This window comes from Pseudochaenichthys georgianus, chromosome 12, assembly GCF_902827115.2.
Source record: "Pseudochaenichthys georgianus chromosome 12, fPseGeo1.2, whole genome shotgun sequence".
Taxonomy (NCBI): Eukaryota; Metazoa; Chordata; class Actinopteri; order Perciformes; family Channichthyidae; genus Pseudochaenichthys; species Pseudochaenichthys georgianus.
This window is the reverse complement of record NC_047514.1, coordinates 16,321,711-16,339,472: the sequence shown is the minus strand read 5'-3', so window position 1 is coordinate 16,339,472 and position 17,762 is coordinate 16,321,711. Positions and strand designations below refer to the sequence as shown.

Here is a 17,762-nt window from a genome sequence, read left to right as displayed (position 1 = left end):
AAATAGTCCCCAATTAAAAAGGTTTTAAAACATATTTTGGGTCACGATAAATTCTACTTCCGTGTTCAAACTTCAACTATTTTCCTCGGTCAGGTGTAGTGTACCTGTCAGGGAGAAACTGTGACTAATAGCAGAAAATCAGACATTAACTCGTGTGAAAGCGGCGCGCGGACCGGTGTCACTGCGCGTACAGTCTAATTAAAGCGGGGCTGTCGCTGCAGGTGAACGGAAAACAAGCCGTCTCCTTGACAAGTGTTTCCGTATACAGTCACTCCGCGGGTGTAATGCCATCAAAACACAGGGTCAGTCATCTTTTCTTTTTTTTGTATTCTTCTCTTTTTTGTTGGGGGCTGCTCCTCTATTTTCACATAAAACACACCCCCTCTTTCTTCCTCCTCCAATGGCTGCAGGGCTCCCTCCTGCGCGCAGCCCCGGTTGGATAAAACCTGGCTGAGTGTTGGCAGCGCACACACACAACACACAGCAGCCTCCGACACACACCGTGTTTTATTATAACAACCACCAGAGTCCTCATCGTTTTGGATAATATATCAGAAGATCCGCACTCCGCAGCAGGGGGACGTTTTTAATTTGAGAGGCATTGTTAAAAAGGTAAGATCTCTCTTTAATGTATCCCTCTCTATATGAATGCTGTCTGAATGGATGAATCGGTCCGCAGTCCTGACACACAGCGAGATGTAAACGGAGCAGAGGAGGCTTCAATTATCCCCAAAATACGCACAAGACAGCAGGCTTAATGTCGTTCTGATTTGGGGAAACATTGAGGAATTAGGCATTGTAATAAACAACAGTTTATTGGGATTAAGGTGTAAAAGGGTGACCCATTTTCAGATTACGGAAAGTTTTTTAAAAGACAATAATTATCATCCAAATTCACCGAATAAAAGCTGTAGCCATTGAGAGAAAGAGCTGAATAATTTGGGTAATTTTCCAGAAGTGAAGAGCTTGTGTTTTTATTTTCTCTTATATAGCTTCATTCAATATCCGTTTGAATTACTTGGGCCCAAATAATTGACTGAAAGCTGTAGTTTTTATGTCTTAACAATTATATTTTCTGTCATCTGTTGCAGGCGAGTTGAACTCGTGAAATGACTGTGAAAAAAAGAAAGAAATGAAATACCAAAGCATGTTGAATTGTTGCTTAACATAAATGTTCATGAAAAAATTAAGCAAGTTTAAATAATTTACAGAAACAGTCAAATACAAAAACAACTTAACATGTGTTAAAATGCTAAATATCACTTTAAAAGATAAAATGACAGACTTGTTAAAAATATATTAAAAACAAGTTTGCAACAGGCTGTAGAACATGAATTATAATTATTAACAGGAACAAGTAAACTAGTATTAACATTATTACTAAACTATAATTAAGAGCCTCTCAGTTACATTGACAAGTCGTTCAATGTCATGATGTTTTTTACTTCCCAATAAAACCAACACTAATTGCAACCAAATGCTACTTCATTCATAGATTTTGTATTTACTGAGATGTATGTTGTTTTCCATTATCTATATATAGGCTTATAACCATAATATGACTTTTGCTACATTTTTATTTTTGACATGCCTATTACCTCACATTTTAAATGATGTGTAATTTTGGAAATATGATTCTAATCAACTGCTTTTAATTAAACATTTTACCAAAAGGTTTGTAATTACATTTAGCTTTAAGTTAATTCCTTAAACTCACACGAATTGCACTACATTTTCAAGTGTACTTGAATATTTATGTCAATAAAGTTAATCCCCACACAAAAGACAAAAGTAGACAGTAGAAGTTATAAGCTGCAAACGAGAATACGTTTTATTTGTACTATAACTTACAGATGTCATCAATCATTACTTGTCCTAACAGTGTTGTAATTATTAATGAATGTAATTATTCGGTTAATTTTTAAAGTGTTCACCCAGCAGGACATGACAACACCTGACTGACACGCTTACATTGCATTAAAACAGGTCCATGCAACACTAAGTGGCTTTAAACATTTTTGATTACATTTTATTCCAATAATTGTAGTTGATGGAAATGAAGCAGTACTATTTTGACTCTGTGTATTAATAAAGGGGTGTATTTTTATGTAAAATATGACAATGTTTTGCTATCAAGACTGTGGAGTTGGAAGTTAATCCAATAGAGAGAAGGCTCACTATCAGACAATGTCTACTGCTTCCATATGTACAGCAGATGTAGACCCTTTTAGTGAAGAGTGGAGATCAGAAGATTTGTTCACATCTCTGAAGTCCATTCTTATTTGTTTTTCATTTCATTTGAGTCCAACAAATGAGACATAAAGCAGCACTTTCTATCTTTAAGAAAATATGTTCCTTTTTAATGTCCCTTAAGACATTCTGGCGAATTGATTCAGGTTATTTTTTGTATTGTTAAGGTAAATCAATCAGTCCTGAGTGATTCTCCTTTCTCCAATGTTTATTTTTCCTCTTACCAAATCTACTCTACATCCCAATGCACATATACAATTCTCTATTTTTCTGTTAAAACCCCCAAATAAAATAAACCCTCTGGTTCTAATAGTTAAAAGGAGATTGATGAGACCAGTCAATCCTGATTACAGAGCGGTTAATGAAGGGAAATTTTATGTATAACAGGAGCAGCCATCTGGGTTGGCCGAAGGGGGAAAAGAACTCTCATGTTTTACAAAAGCTCATTATTCAATTATAGTTCTTTACATAAACACAGACACACAGGCCTGTTCTATTTAAAGTTAAATTAGAGAAAGACGGACAGATTCAGCTAATTTGAAGACAATTGTCAGCATCTTATAGCTGCATTTCCCTGCAGACACTCACAGAGTGCCACCAGCTGAGTGTTTGAGCTCAGAGGCATCCCATGACAAACAGCCAGTTTGATAAACCACTGTCCTCCTGCAGCGTGTGCTCCACAGTGCGCTCAGGAGCACACTCATGCCAGACGAAACAGGACGGGGAGTAAAAACACTTTAACCGGGACAGCGTGGAGCCGACCGTCACGTTCAGCTGGTGGAGCAAGGACCAAAATCTCAGGGATATGTCCAACCACGCTGGAAGAGGTAAATACACAACATAAGTTGGCCTCTCAGACTCCTGTGAACAGTTTAGCTGAACACATTTGAGAATTGTGATCCGTCTTCATATTAATAACCCCTCAACATCAACTTTTCCCCTTTTATTTTTCCCTTATGAAGCTTGAAATAAATAATCTTCCTAATCCCCTATTTAGTATTCATGAACAGCAAACATTAAATAAATGGTTCAACACACACACAATGATGTGGACTGCTTGTAAGCAGATACATGTTTTGTTTATGTATTTAACAGTAGCTTATTCTCTGGGCATCCATACATGACACTAGTCAAAATATGTCTTCATTGGAGAACTGTACATTAATACACAAAATGGGAAAAGGTCACAAAATGCCCTTCTGCTTACATTATAGTGTGTAACACCATTCATTTAATGTTTTATACTGATATAAAGGAGCAACTATGACATCAAGTTACCATTACGAACGTGTACAGCTCTATATTGGTCCTGTGATGCTTTCATGTAAGTTGTGCATAATTTGACACAGTGCCAGACCTATATTTGGCCTCTTTGGAAACTTTGGGATCTCCACTTGAATTTGAAATAAAACTGGGTTGGATGCTTGTCTGTATGGCATTCAGCCCAAAACTGGACACTGTTTGGAGAATGTAGGCCTACAATGGGAAACAGAGAGGGGTCTTGTCTGCACTTTGATTCTTAAAGGAGTGAACAGTTATTTTTCCTCGGTCGTTGTGCAGGACATTGAGGAAATTAATTAGTTGGCACTCAAAGCTGTCAGATAGCAATCCTCCTCTGATCTCTCTACATCTATCTATATATCTATCTATCTATCTATCTATGTATATCTATCTATCTTAGCTATACTTTTCCTCGTAATGAATTCACGCTTTGTTTTTTTTTGGGGCGTGCACACGGTGTCTAGTGCACTGCGCGCGTTCACGTGCGCGTGCAAGCCGCCCCCCGGGTCTGCTCGGCTTTAATATCCTGCAGGTTGATGAAGCTTGGCGGGGAGATTTTTTTCCACACTCCGCTGGCAGCGTTAATAGAGGTCCCCCCCCCACCACCACCTCTCTCCCCTCGCTCCCCCCCTCTCGCTCCCCCCTCCCCTCGGCCTCTCGTCGGCCGCTGTTTGATGTGGAAATGAAAGCTGGGAAAAGGCTGAGAAAAGAGAAGCGTCTCTCAATGGGTTAAATTAAAAGCAATGGTGTTCTTGCAGAGTCACCACCGTGCAGTCTATAGAGAAGATGTGCAGGCTGCTGCTGTTGAACGCAGCGCGCGCGCTTTGTCTGCTGCTGTTTGCCGGGAAAAACCGCTCTGTTGTTGTAGGGTGGTGTTTTAAAGGATCAGGCTTTGACAGATCTTTGGGGTTTAATTAAAAGTGCAAAAATATATTTGATATTCTTATGTCAGTCAAATAGTGGCAGTTCTATTTGTTTTTTTGCAGTTGTTCCTGATCTTGTATTATTTTCAGCATTTAAGTACAAAAGCATTAGCATCTAGATGACATGACATTGTAAATCAGCTTGCTCATTATATACCAAAGTAACTTCTTATGGTAAAATGCAAATGTACTATACATAATAAATTATATAAACAAATATTCTTTCAGTAAATAACAATAATACACCATGATTTATAATTAATGGAAAATACACTAATCAGTGAATATAAATGAGAATTGTGAGAATAAGCCTGCAGGTATTATTATTTATAAGCCTGGAAGTCATCAAACAATAATCAATTTAAAAGTTAAAGCTTTGCTGCTGGGCAAAGTTTAATAGGGGCATAATAAATTGATATGCACTATTAATATTCATATGAAATGTTATTTTTCTAAACAAAATTAATAGTGACAAATGATTTAAAAACAGACTCCTCAAAACGTACACTAAACCTTAGTTTATTGATCAATTCACCTTAAATGTCCCTTTTAAAATAATTGTTAATAAATCAACCCTGAACATAACAATCTTCTTCAAGGTTTGTTTCTCCTTGCTGCTTTCATCTCCTCGACTTTTTAAATGTAAACCTTCATTACGCGGCTGCTGACAACGCCGCCACTGCTACAGTTATTTATTACAGTTAAAGACCGAGCTAATCTCCAGCCTGCTAACGGACGGATGATGAATGTCGCAGGTCACTTTAAGAGAGACAACATCATGTTTGTAGAAAAATCTACTTTAGTATAGGTGTATTAGAACATTAGTAACTTTACTTTGCTATAACATCCCTGAGGACTACACTCAGGCTTTATCCTCTTTTATGCTTTTTTGACAGCTACTTTATCATTATCATTGCAACATTAAATTAGTTGATGATGCATTTCATATAGGAAGAAGCTTTGCTTGTGTGTTTGTCATTTTAAGCGGTGCAGTGTTTGTGTGATCCATCCTTTGTCAATGAGGGTTAGACCACAGGGACAGCTTTTAGGGATGCATAATACACTCCTTTATAAAGTTTGGTAGCTTAAAAAGTCAGTTTTGGATGGGCAGCGTGTGTGTCCAGGTGTGTGTGACTTTGATGTGTGATGACGTTGGCATTTCTCAGGTCTCATGTTCCTAGACATTTATGAGTGTTCATCCCCCTCCTCCCCCAGGTCATGGGGGTTTTAACCAACTAGGTGGAATGTTTGTTAATGGACGTCCACTCCCGGAGGTGATCCGGCAACGCATCGTGGACATGGCCCACCAGGGGGTCCGGCCCTGCGACATCTCCCGGCAGCTCCGAGTCAGCCACGGCTGCGTCAGCAAGATCCTGGGACGGTAAGCGAGTTTCCTAACATTCTGTTAATCAGCCTGGTTGTGTTCTTTGACCTCTGAGAGACTGATTATGTAAAAAGAACATTGACTTTAATTACATTTATTATGTCAACAGCTTCCACATAACTGTATTAGGTTAGTTAAAGGCAATACAATTGAGTTTAAATAAAACAGTTCAACTTAATATTATTGCTTTCAACTAACCTAATACAGTTTTCTGACATTTGTTGACACACTACATGTAATTAAAGTCAATGTGAGTTTTTTCAGTGTAGGAAACTGGTTTTTGGGTGACAACCAAGCCTAAAGTAATGACTGAACATGTTGTACTCTCTTCCAGATATTACGAGACAGGCAGCATCAAGCCTGGAGTGATCGGTGGCTCCAAGCCCAAGGTGGCCACCCCGAAAGTTGTGGATAAAATCGCAGATTACAAGAGACAGAATCCCACCATGTTCGCCTGGGAAATCAGGGACCGACTGCTGGCGGAGGGAGTGTGTGACAGCGACACGGTGCCCAGCGTGAGCTCCATTAACAGGTGACTGAATTATGAATGAAATCATGTTAGCAGTGAGCCGCTGGGGCTCAGCGGCATGAAGATATGTGGAATTTTGAGTTCAAAGAAAGATGAATGAGGAAGGTTCATAAAGAGATTTTGTGATTTGAAGCTAAATTCTCTCTGTAGGTTCAAGAAAAAACGGATACTTCTGAACTTTCCGCTTTATATGCTATCATTAAACCCAACATTCACAGTTAGTGGTAAAGGTCAAATTCCCAGTTACTCATTTGAGTTATTTTTGTTTCAGAATAATTCGAACAAAGGTCCAGCAGCCGTTCAACCTGCCTCTGGATGGAAAAGGCCTGAGTCCAGGACAAACCTTGAGTAAGTCTTTCCCATAAACACATGCACAATGGAAGCTGTATCGCCATCCATATCAGCGAGAACTATCATGTGACGGGGAAGGATTAGGGTTAAAGATAGAGTGCGCTCATGTAGGATTAAGCTGGTGACCTTGTGGCATCTACAGTATCATTTCCGCTCTCTGTCTCAAATCTGTCTGTCTTTGTTTATCTCCCCTCAGTCCCGAGTTCAGCCGTTACCCCTCCAGAGTCTCCACACTCAGACTCTTTGGGCTCTACTTACTCCATCAGCGGACTGTTGGGTATCCCTCAACCCAGCGCCGAGGGCAAGAGGAGCCATGACGACAGTAAGAATTTGATCAAATGAAGGAGACGCCCATTATTGGGACTATTTTTGTTTTATTGTGGCAGTGTATAGGGAGGAAGCCATTACATTTGTATCAGTTTAAAAGATGGAAAGGGGTGGTGCTCCATTTTTTCCCAATTACAACCTTTGAAGGTTAATGTTTAGTTTTTGATTATATCTGTTGCACACAATGTATTGGCACCGGCCTGAATTCATTCACTCAAAATATTACACATTTTTAATTCAATGTTATATTTGACTTTTTATCGACCTGCTTTTCAGAGTGGGCCAAAAGGCACAAACATAGAAAGGGAGTGTTTAAAATTCTCATAAATTGAATAAAAAATGTTGGCTCATAAAGAGAATTTTGAGGCAGCATTACAAACAACACGTAAAGAATTCATTCACACCCTTAAATACTAACCTCATGATAACCTTTTTTGGTTTAGAGTCATTTCAGCATTTAAACTTTTGACGATAAAAAGTTTTATATTTCGGAACAACATTTTGCCCAAGGATATTCAGATGTCACAAAAGCAAAAGAGATATTTGGCTCACCCTCTTCTCCTCCGCGTCTCTCAGGTGATCAGGAGAGTTGTCGGCACAGCGTTGACTCTCAGGGCAGCGGGGGCGTCCCGAGGAAACAGATGAGACTGGATCACTTCTCCTCAGCCACGCAGCACCTGGACTGTGGGTTTGATCGTCACCACCACTATCCCCCAGACTCATTCAGCTCGGCCTCTAGCAGCAAGACAGAACAGGTAAAAACATATCTATATTGTCAACATTCACCCATGTTTATAATGTGGTAATGCTTAAATGCAGCTCTTAAGTAAGCACACAAATTATATAAATATATTTGATTTCAGATGTATTTGAAACTTGAAAAATGTATACTCTGACTTTTTTTTCACGTGTACACATGCATATTTATTCCTTTTCCTACATGCCCCAATAGCTAATCCCTGTTCATCATCCCCAGACTTTGTACCCGCTGTCCCTCATCAATGGCAGCCTCGACGAGGCCAAGACCAGCCTCTCCACATCCAGCTCCGCCATTGGACGGAATCTGGCGGCGCACCAGGGCTACGCCATGGTGACCGGTGAGTCTTAATGTTAATATAATGACCTTTGACCCAAGCACAAAGTCGAAGCCCTCAAAAAGCTGACCATCAGCACCTTTCAGCCTGTTGCACACAGCGTACCCACGTCCTGACGCCACTCACTCTTTGTTTGTTTTTGACATTTCACTTTTAGTTTGTCACTCCGCTCATGTTCACCATTCCTTTTCATTTTCTCACCCACCCTCGCCCTGGCCGCCTCAGACCCTCTACAGCCCCTGCCGCTCTGTCTGAAACAGGAAATGTCCCCAGAAGTGACCAGCACGAGCCCCTCCCCAAACATGGCTGTGTCCAACCTGGCCTTCGTGGAGCTGCAGGCGCTGCAGAAGCCCCTCTCTGTCAGCAGCAGCTGCAGCCACTCCAACCATTACCCCAACGCCTTCAACTCATTCTCCCATCATGCACCAGTGTACGGGCAGTTCAGCAGTCAGTCTATCATCTCAGGTAATGACGGCATCCATCTCATTCATGTTCATGCTCATAATAAATGTGTTTGCATTTGTGTTGTACAACTTCTCACAGGGGGCAATTAGCACATATGGATATTTTTATTATGCACAAATCCAATGTTTGGTTGATTTAATTGAACGTTTAAATAGTCAGAAATTAGAAACAGTCGGCATAAACTTTCTTCTTTAATTATGATGTTTTGCGTAGAACTTGAATACATTTTAATTGATTTAATGATTAATTATTTGCAATACAGTGAATTTTCTGTGCTGCAAAAACAAACTGCAAACGAGAGCATCTTGTGCTGTAACAAATATAAAACAGTAACTTCCTGATGTTAAAGTTGTGTGTTGTGTGTTTTTAGGGCGTGACATGGTGAGCTCTACCTTGCCGGGGTACCCTCCTCACATCCCCTCTCCGGCCCAGTCAGGATACTCCTCCTCCGCCATCACCGGCATGGTAGCAGGTACTTTTTTTAAGCTTGTTTTCACCTAGAATTACAAAAGTCAAATGGAGAATTAAGAGGGAAAATAGAAAGAAACCAAATGAGACAGGGAGGAAAGGAGGAAATAAGGGAGGGTGATGGAGGAAGAGAGGATTGAAGATTAACAGGAAGAGTCAATGAGTAGGCAGAGTGGCGAGGTGTGTGTGTGTGTGTGTGTGTGTGTGTGTGTGTGTGTGTGTGTGTGTGTGTGTGTGTGTGTGTGTGTGTGTGTGTGTGTGTGTGTGTGTGTGTGTGTGTGTGTGTGTGTGTGTGTGTGTGTGTGTGTGTGTGTGTGTGTGTGTGTGTGTGTGTGTGTGTGTGTGTGTGCACGTGGGCCCAGGGGGTATACAGGGAACAGGCTGGGGGTTCCACCCTGCTGCCCACACCCCCCACCCAGACACCTCTGACCACACATCGCCATGGGAACCAGGGGGCCCAGGAGGGAGATGCAGGGTGGGCGGAGGGGGTGTAAAGTCTGGGTATGAGCAAAGCGGAGGAGGTCTTTGTGGTGTGTGTGTGTGTGTGTGTGTGTGTGTGTGTGTGTGTGTGTGTGTGTGTGTGTGTGTGTGTGTGTGTGTGTGTGTGTGTGTGTGTGTGTGTGTGTGTGTGTGTGTGTGTGTGTGTGTGTGTGTGTGTGTGTGTGTGTGTGTACGTCAGGATGCCTGCATACGACTAGAGAGGGAGAGAGAGAGAGTGTGTGTGTGTGTGTGTGTGTGTGTGTGTGTGTGTGTGTGTGTGTGTGTGTGTGTGTGTGTGTGTGTGTGTGTGTGTGTGTGTGTGTGTGTGTGTGTGTGTGTGTGTGTGTGTGTGTGTGTGTGTGTGTGTGTGTGTGTGTGTGTGTGTGTGTGTGTGTGTGTGTGTGTGTGTGTGTGTGGTGCCTTTTTTATTTGAAGTCTGCCCTCCGAAGCGCGAAATGAGAGGGTCTGATTTATTATTTTTCTGGTGGGCTCGCTGTGAGGAAGCGTTGATACACAATTACTGAGTGAAAGGGGGGGGTTAGGACAGAAGGAGGAGGAGGAAGCGGGGTGGGGTGGGGTGGGGCGGGGCGGGATGGGGGGGGGGGGGGGTACCGGGATTCATTCCAGCCAACATAATTACCAATTAGATATTAAAAAAGAAAAAAGAAAGAAAGAGGAGTGCCAGAGAGGCTAAAGCAGGAAGTGAAGGACGGAGAGAGGAGGAGGAGCGATGAAGGAGCTGCAGGAGTGAGGGCTGCATGCACCACTGGGTCGGGGGATTTCACCCTCAGCCATCCACCTGCATCACAGATTAATGGTTTACAGGCTGCACTAACTGTTGGTGAATTGTGAGCTAAGCCTGAGCAGAAGCTGACACACACAAACACCCCGACTCTGTAGATCTCTCTCTATAACAATAACAGTATTTGTAGCGTCCATGTCTCCTAGCTGGTGTTTGATGTGATTTCCTGTCTCGCAGCAGGCACAGACTACGCGGGTCAGACCTACAGCCATTCACCCTACACCTACAGCGACGCATGGAGGTTCACCAACTCAGGCATACTGGGTGAGTCAGGAAACATTGCTTCTTTTTGTTTACTAATGATAACCGTATGCACTCCCTCAGATTATAAACTATAATGGTATAATTGTGACCTCCATAATAATGAATTTTACCTGTAAAAGTCCCACTGAGAATTTAGAAAAAGCTTCTACTGGCTTCACAAATATTTCAACATGACTCAAATTGAAATAATGGCTTCAGGAAAGAAACCGAACCAGGAAGTGGTGTGCAAACCACCTCACTCACATGTCATATAAAGCAATACTGACTAAAGGCTTTGTTTAATAAGGAGAGTTTCATTGCAGTTGGAAAAGAAAGCAATAACATAACATGGCTCAAATACACAAAGAAAGGAGGAATTTTCCAAATTTACAACCAATGACTTTTCACAGACAGGAAAATATGAATGCACATTCTCAACATTACATGTCTTCATTTGGCAGACAACAACAAAATACATGCTTATGAGGGAGAATCCAAATTAGATGACTTTTAAAGTATCACAACAATCAGTAATGTTCACTGACATTGGGGACATCCAACACATTTATGTCTGGACGTCTGAGGTAATAATGGAGCAAGATCACTGTATGTCACTCACAGATAGGGATGAAACCAAAAACGGGGTTTTAAAGTGATACAAAAAAAATACAATGTAAAAATAGTTAGTTCATCGCCCTGTTTTTGTCCTATGAAATGACATTAGAGATGCAAAAATGAGTCCACTGACAAAATAAGTCAGTCAAAGAGTCGGCATTGACTTTAATAATCCAGGATGGACATGTTTTACTATTTCTGACATTACAAACACCAGACGATAGCTGCCCACACACGAGACAGCTTATTTTCCAGAAGTACAGAGGCATGTAACCATGAGGAAATCTCCTCCACTGTATCCCTGATCAAACTGGTCTGAAAAGGAAAGTCCTGTATTCCTCTCATCTTTTAGCTTATTCTGTAAGAGTCATAAGTGGGTTTAGGACTCAATCCAGTCTCGCAGGACAAACAGTGGGAGCAGCTCAGACATTCAGCGTCACCATGTGCTGTAAAACCTCAGATAAGATGGATAAAGAGAGTCTGATCCACCACCACCAACAACTCCCTGTTTTAAAGGCCTCCATCTGTGTCTCCCCCCACAGGTTCGCCCTATTATTACAGCACGGCCTCCCGCACCGCTCCTCCGTCTACAGCCGCATACGACCACCTTTAGTCCCCCACTGCATCATGGGACATGTGACTCAACCCGGGCTAAGACAACATCAGCTGACACGTCTGATTTTGGACCAAGGCATGAAAGTCAAAACTGGATGTGAACTTGAGACTCTTTTTTACCACACCTGCTCATATGTTATTTATTTGTCATTACTGGTACTGTTGCCCAGGGTAACTTTGACTCATGCAAGTTTACACATGGGTACAACTTCTCCCATGTTTCCTGAGACCCATGTTTTCAGTATAGAGCTCTTTAACGCTGTTTTGGCCAAAGACTTTCTTTCATCTGCAACTTGACACTGATCCAGTGGATAGGGATATGCAACTTCTTTGTACTGAATATGCCTGCTTTGTTTACAATACTTTTTGTCCTATCATCTCAAATTGATTCATTCTCTTGATCTGTGTCTGCTTGCAAATTAATTTCTATGACTTTGTAAATTCAGACCTTTTCCTGTACTGAAAATAGACTAAAGGGTGACTCGTTCAATCACAATTACAACAAAATGACCACATAAGCCCCTCAAAGATTATTAATGTATTTGTCTAGCAATATGTACATATTGTAAATGATGAATTACTTATGGGGAAGTGATGCAATTTTTCTCAGAGAAAGATGAGGGAGGGGGGTGATGGTGATTTGGCTACAAAAACCAACAAGGCTTGAAATACATTTGTTTTGCTTCGAAAAAATGTAGTTTGTTGTCATGCTGATGTTTGGTAAGAACTGTGACTATTTTTTCGTATACTGTTATTAATATTATTGCAGATGTAAATAATGAATTTCTAAAGAATTATTTTAATTAAAGCATGACAAATTTACTTGTGTTTTTCCTGTTGTCTTTTTAAAGAATGGCTTACATTTTTACAAGATCAAAATCAACAACTTCTGTGTTGAGTACATTTGTATTAATTTAGAGCTACTAATGTTTGTAGCTGAGGTATTTGAAGTTCATTTTCAAGAGCATTTAACATATCTGCTTCTATCGCATAATGATTATTATGATTATGGGTATTAATAGCCCTAACACGCTAAATTCTGATGAAAATGCTGGCATATATTTTTCTGCAGCTCTCAGCATTTTTAAAAGGACGAAAGCAACGATCCTGAAAACACGCGCATCTGTCTAATTTATTTTTTTTATTTTCTGCATCATGTAGTTTTATTTGCAATTATTTCTTCCCTCTGTGCGGCTTCGTAATTGCGCGCGTTAACGACGCCACGGTTCGGCGCTGCCGCGGCCCACCTGGTGCCGCCGCGCGGGACGGCGCGAGGATGATGGAGAGGGAGAGGCCGCGCGCGCTCCACCACCGAGACCTGCACCACGTGAAACTGTCACGAGCGTAGAAAGAAGCGTTGAACATTGCACAGATGTAGGGATTGTTCTAGAATGTTTTATCTATTTTAATTTTACAATCAATTGAGTAACAGGTAAATATCGATGAGAAAACAAGTGTTGTATGCCTTATAATAGGCTAAATGTAATTTATATAGGCCTAAAATAAATGCAGACAAAGTTTAAATTATAAAAGTAAAAATGTAGCCATCTGATGTTTTACGATTTTTTTGTGACCAAATATTCATCAACAATAATCTATGTATTATTTACCAATATGAAAAGTAATATGAAAAGTAATGTATTTTTTCAAATTAAATATCAGTTGCTTATTTAGTTTCTTTTTTGATTCCTATTTGATTTTATTATTTGGGTAACCTGTTAATAAAATCATAATTTTTTGTTTTTTCAAATTAAACTGTCTAGAATCTTTAGGATATCCATCAGCAGGGTGCATGCGCTTGAACCTGCTCCATAGAGCTGGGTTTATACTGTTTGGTTTCATTAGACCACACAACCTCTGCAGTTATTCTCAGTTCACAAACTTCTGTGTGGTTCATGGCCTAATTCATCATAAAATAACACATCAAACCTAATTATACAACAATTGAAATGACTGTATGAACGTTTTTTTCTGACTTCTGAGACAATCACTTAAAGTCCTCAATATCAGTTCAGTCAGAGCAGTGTCTGTCTGCTGATGAAGATCAGTGCTGACGTCTTTCTGTTTACAGTATGCACTTCTCTTTCTCTCTGCCTCCCCAAGCCTCTCCTCTCTTCACATTTCACCATTTTCCTGTCTCACCTCCCTACACCCGTCTCCTGCGGCCACACTACTGTACATACCCCGTAAACTTTAAACAATAGCTGCACTTCATCCCATTGTGGTCCAAGTGGCATGGCCCACTCCAGACAGCCCATCAACTGACTGGACCCTCATTCTTTCCTGTTCTCTGCTCAGGCATGCAGAAACACACACATCCATATACACTCTTACGTACAGAGGAGCTTTCAAGTGCATGCGCCTCACAGGGACGCGGCACATTTTCACTCAAAACGATTTCAAATTCCTAAACCCGCTTAAAGTCTGCCAGAGAAATAACAGCAGTTGGAGTTAAACATTAACAGTCCAACTGCCAAAAGAGTAAAACATAAAACATTAGACTGCTACACAGAAGCCACAGCAGAAATAACTCCTCTCTGTCTCTCTCTGGGCCTATTAGCGAGGAGGTTTCGGGCCACAGTGCTTCTGGTAATGAGCCCGGCAGCACAATACAGGCACCGGGCCGGAACAGCTGAGGGCAGACAAAGCTGGCAGGACGGGGCGACTGGGACTTACTACATTTAACACAGAGCCATACTAACACTGTGTCAGTGTGTGAGTGTGTGTGTGTGTGTGTGTGTGTGTGTGTGTGTGTGTGTGTGTGTGTGTGTGATGGAGGAAGAGGCATGTGTCCCATCACCATTATGGGGACAAACTCAAAGACAGAATGGGGGCCCCTGGAGAAATTGCTGCCAAAAAGCCAGCAGAGGAGTGTGTGGCAATCAGTGGGATGACGGGTCGGGGTTGTCCTGCGTCAGTCATCTGGAAAGTTCTCCACTTATGTCCGGGCCCGAGACACTGGGCCAACCAATTCAGCCCGGGCAAATAAGTATTATGTAGGCCGACAGAATTTGCCCGTCTAAATGAGCTGCAGAACACGCTGTTGTTTTAAACGTTGAATGGTAGCGCTGCTGTGTGGGCCCCGTGTTGTGGCCCTTGAGAAAACCCAGATTGTGTGAGTGAACCCATCACCTTGTTTGTTAATTGTTTTGGACGAAGCATGACGGATTATTCTGATCTCTTTGTTGTCTTTTTGCAATGAGTCATTATCTTTGGCTCTGAATATTTGTGAGATTCTTACATTGTTGTGTTCACTTCCGCAATACCAGCTTTCCATTGTCCTTTGGTTTCATAAACAAGATAAAAGGTGCCATTGTGCTTTGACCCACTCCCACTGCACATTTCTGTCTCTTTGAATTGTGCAAGCTGTGTTTTTCTGTACTTTCCTAAACCAAAAATCTAATAATCTGGTCCACTTTATGCAGTGATTAGCCAGGTGTGCCCAACATGACAATCGGCAGAATTTTAAATTCTCTCTTTATCCATCTTCACACTTAAAACTACTCCCATCACTTCTACAGCCATGCATGTACAAAGAAACAAAAAACTTAAAACCAAAGTCATTAAAAAGCATCCTCATATGGACACGAATATCCATACTTAGTGTCATGGTAGTCCAAACTACTTTCAAGCTGTCAACCACATCTCTCGACCTTCCTCAGCCTAAATCTTCACGATGCATTTGAAATCATCAGCAAGAACAAGGTCGTCGGCAACTTTGTAATCCTGATAACAAAACGTTCAAATGTAAAAACCAATAGATGGTAAGACATTGCCCAAAGGATCACCAACGTGAGGAGGATTCATCCTCTGGGAACATGAATAACAAAAGAAAAACCAGTCAATGGAACTGAATCCTTTGACCATTGATCATCAGTGACCATTACAGTCCTACAAAACTTCATAGCTATCCATCAAACAGCTGTGGAGATATACTAGTCTGGACCAAAGTGGTGGACCGACCACCCGAATGTTGAGAGCCTCCGAACACCTGAGCGGACTTCAAATGACAACACCTTCCTCACATTTCAAGAAGATACCTAATCTCCTCCACCTTTAACCATAATGCACCTGGAACAAATGTGCCAGTCAAACAGAGGGTGTTTCTGTGTGGAGCAGCGAGGGGAGGAAACACAGGTGCCCTGTGTCCGACCAGCCTATTAAACAACACACCGGCCCTGAAGGCAGGAAGCTGCTATTGACTGGAAGACATCAAGAAAAACGCACCTTTCAAAGCACACACACATTCAGCACTATACACACACACACGGAGGTGGATAAAATCTGCCAGGTATCAGGTACTGCCCTGAGGGAGCGGGTTGACCTGTGGAGGCCGGGGGGAGTCAAACACACAACTCATTCAACATCACAACAGTTCCCGATAATGCGTTTTTATCCTTCAACTGCACCATAGTTCAAAGATAATCCTTCAGAGAAAGAATGAATGCAAATATTTATAGATCTGGAGATAAGATGGAGGAGATAAATTCACAAACATTCTTGCTCTGCTTTCTATACGTCGCTTTAACCCATGAAGCGCCCACCGGTGTGTTTGTCCTGCATCTTAAAAGGCCACCGAGTCTGTGCCCGAGGACTGTTGTCAGAGGCAGGAGTGTGTGTGTGGAAGAGGAGAGGGCAAAAAGAGGTCATGCGTTTAAATGCCCTTAAGCAAGGCACTTGCCTTTACCCCTTCTCAATGAGAGGCTCCTTTGCTACAAAAAGCCAGCATTTGTTAAAGGGCTCTGATGAAAATATAAAGAGAGATTCATGCTTGGGTCTGATAGGCAAATCAAATGAAATGTCTGGCCATGAGAAAAGCAATACTAATGAGTGTAGTCTGCGGGGGGAAGAGTCCGGAAGGGAAATATGTATTTCTCCAGTGACTCCCATTACTTTTAAATCAAGTTACAGCGATAAAGGAACAACACTTCTCACTGAAAACTACACTACTGTGGGATTTCATTCACTGCTGGGTTTGTATAAAAAGTACAAGACATGTCTGGTTTAAGTGGATGCTTGGAGAGAATAAGAAGCGTGTTTAGTTAATGTCTGGGTGAAAGAGGCGAGTGGAGTCTGAGTGAAAAAACAAAACCACTGAAAGGACCAAAGAGAGGCTTCGAGGGCCCTGGACGGAGAAATCACAACAGCAGCAGTCAAGAGCGAAGGATGGAGGTGGGGCTGTTTTTTCAATAGCCAGAGTGGGAGAAATCAAGTGTTAGTCGGATAAGAGATAAAAAGTAACAAGTAGAGCGTGCGATGGGGTCAGCAGCAGATGGAGAATGTGCGTCAGGAGGAGAATTCAGGCCGGGAAACAAACAGGATGAATCGGAGTGTTTACAGTAAAGTTTATGTTTGCTGGCACTGTTTGCAGGTGCTGATATTTACAGGGCATTTCAGAGTGGATGTTGAGCAATGTTCAACTCAAAGTAGTGTGAGAGGGGGAGGAGGAAAGCGTACAAAAAAGGCTGACCTTACGTGTCGGGGTCTTTATTTTTTTCGAGCCTATGCTGGACAAGCCCCTAATGATCACAACTTGAGCTCTTGCCTTTTTAATTACCCAGCCAGGCCTGACTGAGTCTCACAAAGCTCGAGAATGGAGTGGCGCAGATGGAACAAAAACAGGCCAATTCCTTGGGAAGGATGCCCTCTGAACCCAGCAGCTAATGCAGCCCCTGCTGCTCCAGCCGTCATTATTGTTGTTGGAGAGAAGGAGAGGGATGGCACTCCAAAACAAGGCCACCACCACCGCTCAAGTCATGGTCCACAGGCCAAGTGAGAAGAAGCTTTAGGTGGAGAGGTCCGGTGTGACGCCAGCACACAACGGGCACCTCCAGCACAGATTGGGTCCCAGACAGTATTAAACATTTCAATTTGATATGAAGAAGAATAGCCACCGCCTGTAACATTTCGTCACAGCCCCGAGAGCATGTAGGTT

At 41.9% G+C, this 17,762-nt stretch overlaps 1 protein-coding gene across 3 annotated transcripts; it reads left to right on the top strand.

The window, feature by feature from the left end:
* Positions 1-475: 475 nt before the first annotated feature.
* On the top strand, positions 476-12,649 carry pax8 (paired box 8). 3 transcript variants are annotated; one of them, XM_034095265.2, is made up of 12 exons: positions 476-612; positions 2,920-3,077; positions 5,694-5,835; positions 6,173-6,370; positions 6,639-6,715; positions 6,915-7,040; positions 7,622-7,800; positions 8,022-8,142; positions 8,365-8,604; positions 8,975-9,076; positions 10,532-10,618; positions 11,755-12,649. In XM_034095265.2, exons 2-12 carry the CDS (start codon positions 3,056-3,058, stop codon positions 11,823-11,825), a joined length of 1,365 nt encoding a protein of 454 aa, XP_033951156.1. In that variant the 5' UTR covers positions 476-612; positions 2,920-3,055; the 3' UTR covers positions 11,826-12,649. The 3 variants fall into 3 exon arrangements, with proteins under 3 accessions (XP_033951156.1, XP_033951154.1, XP_033951157.1); XM_034095263.2 differs by having other exon boundaries at positions 5,670-5,835; XM_034095266.2 differs by lacking the exon at positions 2,920-3,077 and having other exon boundaries at positions 5,670-5,835.
* The last annotated feature ends 5,113 nt before the right edge of the window (positions 12,650-17,762 follow it).

What these genes read in the sequence shown, in the direction of transcription:
- pax8 (XM_034095263.2), top strand. Translation starts at nt 3,056, where the DNA reads ATGTCCAACCACGCTGGAAGAG. An exon ending in GTCCAACCACGCTGGAAGAG is followed by an intron (nt 3,078 to 5,669) that starts GTAAATACACAA and finishes CTCCTCCCCCAG; the next exon opens with GTCATGGGGGTTTTAACCAA. An exon ending in GAGTCCAGGACAAACCTTGA is followed by an intron (nt 6,716 to 6,914) that starts GTAAGTCTTTCC and finishes ATCTCCCCTCAG; the next exon opens with TCCCGAGTTCAGCCGTTACC.